General features: G+C 38.8%; 1 protein-coding gene across 2 annotated transcripts in view; it reads right to left on the reverse strand.

Annotated features, from left to right (window-relative positions):
* The window catches only part of LOC138000159 (transmembrane protein 131-like), a 33,215-nt gene extending 25,399 nt beyond the window's left edge, over positions 1–7,816 (reverse strand). Inside the window, exons 1-9 of one of the 2 annotated variants that reach the window (XM_068846358.1) lie at positions 7,628–7,816; positions 7,411–7,460; positions 7,060–7,085; positions 6,136–6,195; positions 2,404–2,527; positions 2,178–2,291; positions 1,025–1,147; positions 711–791; positions 294–447 (exon numbers count right to left, since the gene is read on the reverse strand). In XM_068846358.1, coding sequence (XP_068702459.1) covers positions 294–447; positions 711–791; positions 1,025–1,147; positions 2,178–2,291; positions 2,404–2,527; positions 6,136–6,195; positions 7,060–7,085; positions 7,411–7,460; positions 7,628–7,730 — 835 coding nt within the window. In that variant the 5' untranslated portion in view covers positions 7,731–7,816. The remainder of the gene's footprint in view (positions 1–293; positions 448–710; positions 792–1,024; positions 1,148–2,177; positions 2,292–2,403; positions 2,528–6,135; positions 6,196–7,059; positions 7,086–7,410; positions 7,461–7,627) is intronic. The other variant, XM_068846359.1, reaches the window with a different exon arrangement.
* Between the last annotated feature and the right edge of the window lie 2,404 nt (positions 7,817–10,220).

Here is a 10,220-nt window from a genome sequence, read left to right on the forward strand (position 1 = left end):
TTCGGAAATTGACGATTATGAAGAACAAAGTTTCGAGGTGCTCTTCATCCCTGACGACGCAGTGGAATGCGTTGCAGTACAGCGAATAAAGGTACAGGTTGGAGAGGGGGGGGGGGGGGGCACATCATAATTTTGAGAGGACGTGAGGGGGGGTTAGAGCTAATCTTGACGCTGCTGGAGGGGGGACCTATCTAATTTTTCCTTTGGTGAAGCTCATTTTAGGACCCCCCTTCCTGATAATTATTGCACAGTCCCTAAGGAAAAACATTGATGATGGTCATTTCTTCCTTCACCTGTTGTTACTTCCACTTCAAAGGGTAAAATAAGCAGTTCCTGGTTTGGAGCTGGTTGGCTAGCTTTTATGCGAATGAAAGCGGTATGATTTGATGCTACTCGACCAACAAAGCTCGCTCTCATGAGTGCTTTGGTTTCATACGGTGGAATCTCCTATAAGAAAATACATTTATGATCAGAATAACCTCATTTTACTTTAATTGCTAACAAAAGTTTCCGAAAGAAAAGAATGAATGTAAATGCTAACTTTCCTGACACAAAAACTGCTCCCTCAAGGCAATATAACTAAGATATGGTCTAGATTGTGCCCTCAACTTGTAAGAGCCATGATGTCAACTGTAATCACTGCACAGTAGTACTGAAGTTTGCTAAGGCAAGAAGTACATTACTTTTTAGTCTGTCCCCAAGGCACATACCCAGTGTTTCTGTGGTGCTTCTTCCAAGCCAGACGGAAGCTCTAAATGCAGATCACCCCCACTTGAATACATTTCTATCACCTGACAAAATCAAGGATTCAAGCACATGTCAAATCTTACAAACAGAATTCTTCCAATGTTTCTTGTGAACACCTTCGATTCAACTTAAAACCTTTTAAAACAAATCTAAATGCAGGGAGATTTGAAGGACAAATGGATTTAACTATGCAACCAGATGGAAATAATTTCCAAATAATGCAAAATGAGTTCTTTGTTTCAATAGTGACTAGTTGTCAGAATACAAAATCACTTACTTGCAACGGTAAATTGTAGGGATTATGCATGTTGATCAGAGCAGAAAAGCTAAAGTTTAGAGGAACTCTTGCCCCTAAAAAAGGGCGTAATCTGTAGGGATTTGGGACTCCCACTCCAAACACCTAAAAAGTAAACAAAGTATTATAATAATAATAATAATAATAATAATAATAATAATAATAAGAAGAAGAAGAAGAAGAAGAAGAAGAAGAAGAAGAAGAAGAAGAAAACTTTTTACCACATTGTAGTAAAGACTGCTCATTGAGGTTGACTGAGCACCAAAACAAAATGGACAAAATGACTTTTTTTTAAAAAGTTATTTACATTGCTGTTTCCCTGGAAACTCCTCAGAAGGTTGTTTTAATTAATGTTTGAACAAACTGTGAATTGTTATTGAACTTGTATGAAATGAATGTATTTTGAAATTCAGGTCATAGACGAATGAGAGAAGTGATCCATGCAAAATTTAAGCAATTATCTCTTATACAGACACCTGAAAAATTCAGGCAAGTTCAGCAGGATTCCAACCCATGATCTCTGCGATGCTGGTGCAATGCTTTACCAACTGAGCAATTTCTTCATTTGGTGCCGTAAAAAGAGGGAAACCCCTCCAAATACTAATGGTTTTCTTCCCCTACTGTCTCCTCAATATAAGATCGAATCAAACACTTACACCAAGGAGAATAAGAAATGGGATCCTTTCACAGAACTTTTAAAGTAAAGTAAGACGGGAAAGTTAGTCTCGCAGTATCCCTTTTCCCCTCCACATTGAGCGACAATCAAACAAATAGATATATGTGTAAGTAAATATACTTAATTGTAACAGTTCCGCCTTACCGTAATATATGATATCAATGCACTTTTCAGACATGTTGTATTTAGCTGCCATATACCTGTAATTTCATGTACTCTCTATTTCTGTTCACTGGTTTGTTTTATTTTGTAACTGTTTTTTCCTTTAATAAATAAATAAATAAATAAATAAATAATTAAAAAAAATTAAAGCAATAAAGCCACTCAGTTTGGAACATGTCTATTTGCTTAAATTGTCCAGCTACATGCAAAGATCACTTCTCTCTTTTGGTTTTGAACTTACATGTATAAACAGCAAATTGTGCACAACAAATTTAAGTTATGGAAGCTACATACTACCTGATATGGATAAACTCCTTTGGAGGTGTGAATAAATAAAGTATTTTCAACATTTCCAACCAGTCTTGCTAGAAAAACTATTTCAAATGTTGTATTTCCTAAAGGATGAACTACCTAAAGAAAGAGATTTAAAGAAAATAGCATCTATGAGTAAAAGCACACACTTTCTTTCCAAATTAAGTTATGCATCGAAACTTTCACAAGAATGTCTTGAACAAAAACTTACTTTTGATTGAAAAAAGGAAGCATGGAAATGAACTGTGCTACCAGATATAGATTGCAGTTGTAAATTCTGATCTGTGTGAGGATTTATGATGGCCACTGTTCGTATACTTGGCATACCCACAGATCTAAAATTTAAATAGATACCATCAATAATATTATTATTATTCAAAGGACAATAATATAATTCCTATAAAATTTCAATACTGACTTGAATGAGTGAAAATTAAGGCATCACAAATGGCACTAAACAAGTTTTTGAGCATAATAAATCTAAAATACTATAAGTTACCAGGCTGTTGCCTAACAGGAGCCCGGTAGCCTGGGGCTCCCAAAGAATAGCTCTGGGCGCCTTGATTTTTCACAGCAACACCTTTCACTTCATATGTTGGGCTCCTAAGTTCTCAGCGTTTAGCTCTGAGGGCCCCTTTAAAATTTTCTTAGGCAGCAGCCTTGAGTTATGTTCAGAAATATAAACACAGTCAACACTTTGACCAGATAGTCTAGCACATTTCACACCAATCTACATGTAGTACAAAAAGTCTTAATGTTCTCCTTGACCAGCAGACAGAAAAGAAGTGGCTAAATTATACATCGGTCAACGTATCGGCCAACATGTCACCGACAAATGACCGGACACGTCGCCTAACAAGCTACTCACACACTTCAAGCAGCACTTTACAGCACCACTACTTCAAAGTACACCAGCTGCTCTCATCTCACAACCTCCACCACAAATTATTGCTAACCTACAGCAACTTTCAGTACTTCTGTACAAAATCCAGTAAACCAGCTAGAGTCCCTAATTGGCCACCCACAACTGCAGTCAAGGTGGTGTGGCCTGGTCGGACTTTTCTTTGCCACATGATTGATCTTCTTTGCTGTTTTCAACGGCGGGATCACCCTATTCATTTGAATGCTGAATTCCACTTGGACATGCAATGGAAGGAAGAGTTCCTCTTTCCTTGGCATGGGGTCAGTTTTTGCTCTTCCCAGGTGTGTCAGCTGCTGCAAACATGGAAGTCACATCAGACGCAACAGGCTCACTTGGGTTCAGCCTTTATTTTTAAGGCAATTAGTTCAGCGGGGCCTGGGGCCCAGGAGCTTTTCCCTCTTGCTGTTGCCACGCACGTCTGGGGTTCACAGTGGTTCCGGGAGCATATCCTGTTTTGCTCTGACCATGAGGCTGTCATCAAACTTGTTCTGGTCTCATGGACATCCCTGAATCCCTTGTTTTAAGTTCTTACTATGTAAGCTCTTTGCGGCTGAGGCTTGTTTTAACTTCTCATTTACTTCCCAGCACATGCCTGGTGTTCAAAATAAATTGGTGCTTCCATTGGCAGGAGTTCAGGCTTCTCACAAAAGATGCCCACCCCTTTCCAACCCCTGTGCCCAGCAACTTACTCGCAGACTTGACCAGCCCTCTCTTGAAGCGCAGTGCCAGCAGTTCCTAGCAGAGGGGCTGGCAGAAAAGAGTTGTGGATTTTCGGCCAGCAAACAGGAAAGCTCAGCCCACTTAACTATCCATGTCCTGCAGACCAATGGATATTGTGCCTCTTGGTTGTCCACTTGGCTGCTCCGGTCCAGCCCTCCACGATTAAGGTGTATTTAGCTGCAGTACAGGTCCTGCGTATCAAAAAGGATTTTCTGATCCCTTGGTGAACTGCTTAAGACTACAATGTGTGTTGCAAGGAATCAAGCGTGCTGCTGGTGCCTCTTGCCCCCGTGCCTTCCTGTTACTGACATCACCTTGCTGGTAAGGTAATCTTTTACTCTCTGTCTCTCAGCGATCCAGACCACTGCATGTTTTGGGCGGCATGTAATCTGGCGTACTTCAGGCTTCTACATTATTCGGAATTCACTGTGCCAAACATGGCTAACTTCTCAGAGGATACTCACTTCAGTGTGGTTAACGTTACAGTGGACTCAAGCGAGTCTCCAACCTTCCTGCACGTTCACCTGAAGGCTTCCAAGACAGACCCCTTTTGTCAGGGTTGCTACATCCACATTGGCCGAGGCAAGTTTCCTTTCTAGGCCGTCCAGTCCCTTTTGGCTTAAATTACATGTTAGGAGGAACAAGGCAGGCCCCCTGTTTCTATTTAAGGATGGCACTCCCTTGTCTTGTGCACGTCTGACAGATTGGCTGCAGAGGACCTTGTCCACAGCAGCCGACAGACAGCCGACAGTTTGGTTGGGGTCAGATTTGTTACCATTACCCAGACTATTAGTTCCCTAATGGTCTCCAAATAGTGTGTGATGTCTGGAGACTGTTACATGTACAAACAATCCTTTTTTATCAGGATAGTTAAGTTACAGAACGGTCCACCACGAGTGACTGTTGAAGCTGATAGCCTTTGGCTATTCGAAACTAAGCTAAAACCATCATTTGAATATTAAATCACGATGTTTTTCAAGTGTTCAATTTTTAAATCTATAGCTGTAAATTGCTTGATTTATTTAGGGGGTTTATAGAGGGCAGACCTCTCGACTTCGTTTTCAACATTTACTTTATCTGATTTGTACTTTTTAGTTTTTGTAGTTGTTAGATAGTTGACATCGATATTACATCTTTAATATCATGGGTGACAAATTACTCCTTAATTTAGGCGCGAAATTTCAGTGTTAATTTATAATTTCACATGTGAAATTACAAAATTGCCATGGTAACATCTCTTGTATCTCGATCAGAGCCAAGATGGCGTCTAGATTTAAGACAGTGACCATTGAAGAAGTTACGAAATTAAAAGAAGCCGCAGAAAATTTGGATCGTTTCATTGTTCATGTGGGGCTCAAAACTTGACAAGCTCTTACTATTTCTCTATAAATAGCGTGAAAGCTTAAGTTCTTATCTAAAAAGAGATCAAGTTACAGACAAGACAACATGTTCATTAAATGAGGAAAATTAGTAAATTGCATGTCCATGTTAACATTTTTGGGAGCACTTTTCATTGAAGCAAGTAGATGTGTTTAGATCCAATATTCATCGTGAAATGTAAATAAATAAATAAATAAATAAATTGAAAATAGAATTTTAGTTAATCGCGGTATTTTTAGCTTAAGTGATTCACACAGAAATGTTGACAAGTAGACAAATGAATCTAAACTTGCTTTCTTGTTATTGTTATTTTCACAGTTAAATTTTGAAGACAAAGGGTACCATGACCATTGTACCGACACTGAGAGGTTTTGTTGTCCTTCTCACATCATGTTTACAAAACCCACACGAACTAATAATAAAGTAATTCACAGCCGTGACCAGTACACATCTGTAAGACCAGCTACCGTAATTTGTGGTGACGACTTGGTGAATGACAAAGCGAAAATTTGCAACGACAGCCGGATATACTATGACTACTACGAATCATTTATTAAAAGTTCTTGGTCTGGCAGTTAAGTATCCATCTTTCACCCTCCATTTTCACAAACGCCAATAATTTTTTCCCTACCAGCATAAATGGCCAGACAAATCGTCCGGCCATGTAAGGATTTGACAAGACAAAACTTACTTTTGACCAGACATTATCCGTTGACCGGCCATTATTTGCAGCTCTGAAGTTTAAACTTCAATATTTGAATCCGAGAGCATGTTAAACGTCCAAACCTCTATCACACCGTAAAAGTCTGCTGTAACACATGTGATCACATACAATTGTCACAGGAATGAATAAGTATTAATAGTATTAATCAACATAAGCCCTCATTTACAAATATTTTAAAGAAGTAGACACTAACTTACTTTTCGTGGAAATCTAAATAGGAGGGCTCAAAACGTATACGTCTTATATTGGGTTGTTCTCTGAAATAAAAATAACAGCAAATATGCCTCAGCTGTACTAATGTGTGTACTGTATTGGCTTCATAATAAATAAATAAAATAATAGTAGTATGATAGTATTGCTCAGGCAGCAATAGAAAATTGGATATAAGTTGATATAATTACTATAAAAAAAGGATTTGACACTTTGTTTTGCAATCTCTGCCTACATTGCTGTGAGATTTTCATGCACCTTAAGTGCTTTAGTAAATTAATTTTTCGCATTAATACTGCTTGACTGAATTTAGTAATGCAATAGCAGGGCAAAAATCTCGAAAGAAAACGTGGCTGAGACGGTACACCAAACAGCAGATATTGTTGAATGAAAGCAATTTAACCAACCCCCCCGAATCTTTTTACAACCAACTGCATAATGATTTGGCCATCAGTGGACGGTAAGAAAACCCTTTTAAAATCGACTTACGAAACCATCTTCGATGAACTAACTGTAGTTCAAAAATTATGTTGAGTCACGAAAACACACAATTATACATCAGTGCCATAGTAAGTTCAAATACAAGAACAGTAATCGCGGTGATAAAAAATATTGTCACGGCGAAACAAGAAAATGTCGAAGCAACTGCACGCTTTAATTTATCACAGTAAATAAAGTAAGAAATGCAAAGGAACTAAAGTAGTCAACAAAGCTCACTCTGCGTTTAGTTAAACACTCGAACAATAAGCAATCCCATAAAGAAACCTTGTGTTACGTGGGCGATATAAAAGTCGATTTACACGGTGCATGGGGGTGTTGGTTCATGAAATCGACTTTGACACCCTTCCGCTTAATCGTGGTTTTGTCTCTCGCCGAAACTCCAGAAATTTTATTCACTATGTTTTAATTACCTTCTGTTATGATGCGACCCATCAGCCTAGAAAGATCACAAAATGACAATAGATTAAACGAAAACCAAGAAAGTTAACCTTGACTTATATTTGACAGACTTCAAACATCGTTAAGCGTGTAGCTGAGTGGTACCCATCATCGACAAATCTTCGAGCAACCAGCAGTTTACTTTTAATTTACAAACAGAAACTCAACGCAAACAATCAGCAATAAGTTATCTTAACTTCCGGCTAAGTCAGAAATTCTTGTGCCTCGAATCAAGAAAGGATTTCCGCATTTTCTCGTTGTACTATACAGCATAACATTTCCAGCTAACGCAACACACATTTCAACTGACAGCAAATTCTTACCTGTAGGTGGCCAGAAGAGCGCAAATCACCCATATCGCTTTGATATACTCCTAAAAAGTGAAAAAGGTTGGCGAATTCATGATTAAAACTTCAAACTGTAAATATGAACTGTTTACAAAAACTGTACAACTTCACCGTTGCCACGATCGGTTCGCGAGGACATCACGCTCTTCAAGACCATAACACTGCCTCTATAATTTTAATAAACGACTCTTACCGGGTCTAGACAGCGGATTGCACTGCATCATATATATCCTATGGTTAACTAGAAAAACTAAGCATGTGTAGGCAAATAAAATAATTCCAAGTGCTCCAGCCATGCCTCTAGTTCGAACTCCTAACTTATCGTGGAATTCTCATACATAAATGAAACTTGCGCAAATTGGCCTCATGGGATTTTGAGTACAGGTGCTAGTCAAATCACGTGAACACTCTGAAATAAATTAGCATAAATAATTTAGAACTTCCCAAAGGTCATAAAAACGTTACGACGTGGACAGATTTCATTGAACGGTTCTCTTACCCGCATTATTTTTTTGTTCTTTATGATAACGACTATGATTTTTCTTAAGGCACTACTCCTTGATCGGAGACTACTGGATCGGAGACGCAATAAGCGATGTTGGCACACGAATGGACAATAAATCACATGCCCGCATATCACTTCTGAAAATCACGGAAGCTTCTGTATACAACAGTTTGTGCTTACCAGAATTTAAAGCCTTAACTGGCGACTTTTTTGGCTAAATAGTGACTACTGGACAGATATTTTTAAATTAGAAATGTTTAAATATTAATTGTCAGTCTCAGCCCAAGTTTTCGACGAGTTAGTCAGGAGTCAGGCCCGCTGACCGTAACACCAAGGTGCCTTAGCACATTAATTCACAAAAAGAGTGAGTTTCGAGAGTTAAAGAGGAATAATGACAAAAGAATAACGGAAATGTGTATTTGGAATACTGAAATAATCTCCTTTTTGGGGTGGGAATAATGATGTTGGGTGGGGAATAAAGGAATAACTACTTCCGTTGGAAACTTGGAAAATCAGCCTCGATCCTCACATTTCGTATAGTGTCTTGTAGAAAATCCCTTTATGTAGTAAAATTTTGAATTCAGCTTTATACGCCCACCTTGACGGAGAGGTTTTTCGACCGTTTGTTTTTGTTATGGAAATTTGCATTGCTTATCGCAGCGATCTGATTGGATCAATTTCAGCTTTGGCTGGAAACTGTTCCACGGCACACATCCTTTCTTCCTGTCGGGTGGTGAACGTGGACCTTGATAAAGAGATGAATTTAAGACAATTTTCTAACCACAAATTCTTTTTCCCACGTTACTGGCCTTCGCTGGAGATTTGAATCGAATGTATAATCTGAGAACACTGTGTGCAAGGATTATCTTTGTTGAGACACCTTAGAAGGCATGTAAACGAAATTAAAGTTAGTAAGATCATCACAGTTAGCTAGCAACTCAAGCAGCTGCAATTATGCCTGAAAAATCCAGGCTTGCATGAACGGGATTCGAAATTTTTCAGACCTACTAGTAACCGCTAGCGTTGCTTAGATATCTTCTAAGATCTTCGTAACTTTTACTTCATGTTCATTATGCATTTCAAACTGATACACATACATATTCTATTCATTTACAATGAATTTTAACAGTGTCTCAGTGGGGGAGGTGGGGGGGGGGGGGGTGGGAGGGGTAGCCTCTAACAGCTGACGGTTAAATAATTTGCCTTTTCACGGCTAACGGTTATCTTTTTTTTCCGTCAAGGTTAACGTTAACTTATATAAAAAGCAAAGAAATGTACCTTGTGTTAATTACTAGTAGGGTCTCAGTTGACGTATTGAGCCTTGTTCCCAGGATCTCTCCCTTCCCTTGGAGCGAGAGAGAGTCTACACTGAGTCTAGGAGAGAGAAAAGCAAGTAGAGGGACCATGGGAAAGCAAAGGTGTTAAAAAGGTATCGAGTGTTCTAAACTCTCCTTAAGACTCTAAATATTTCAAAGTACTACCTATCCCATTTTTTGTAATTTAAAAAAATCAAGCTATTTTTCTTAATTTTTATTACGGCTAACTGGTATTTTTTTTGTCACTTTCACGCTTAACGGTTAACATTCATTTTTCGATGTTTCACGGCTCACGGTTAACTGTCCTCATTGAGAAGCTCATTATCAAGAGGACAGACTGGTAATTGACTCTTCCAATATGTATATCTTCTTAATTACTTAATTTTTTTATCATTAATTTACTTAAATATAATCATTTTTGTAAAGGTCCACACCATCATTGCGATACCTTCTTAAATTGAAATTTGAACTTTTCCACTGATAAAGTGTGTGCGTGTTTGTAAGTTTGGTGTGTGGCGTTTTTCTTTTGGCTATTTTAAATTGCTTCCTCAGTAGAGAGCGGGTACAATGCAGGGCTGAGAATAAAAAGATCCCAAGGCCTTTTCGCCGGGATTTACCGCCCTTCCTGCTTGTCACCTCGGCGGAAAAAGTCCTGGAAACGAGGAAATAGTCATGGGTTTAAGTGTCTCTTGTCCGGACTGTGTTCTGAAATAACGATAATCGAATCGTCAGATGATGTTGTGTTAAAATCATAATACCAGTGTCGAAAAACGAGTTGAAAAAATAAAGCCCTCTAGCCTGCGGAGCAATCGTTTCCCTTTGATTCCTTTTATCCAAGCAAAAGAGGGCACGCATGAGGGCTTGTGTGAATCGTAAAAATATTATTTTGATGTCGGTGGGGGAAGGAGGTGGAGGGGCGGACAAGGAAACGAAACCCGCTGCAGCAGAGCCCAACCGGGTACCAA

Source organism: Montipora foliosa, chromosome 4, assembly GCF_036669935.1.
Source record: "Montipora foliosa isolate CH-2021 chromosome 4, ASM3666993v2, whole genome shotgun sequence".
NCBI classification, from domain to species: domain Eukaryota; kingdom Metazoa; phylum Cnidaria; class Anthozoa; order Scleractinia; family Acroporidae; genus Montipora; species Montipora foliosa.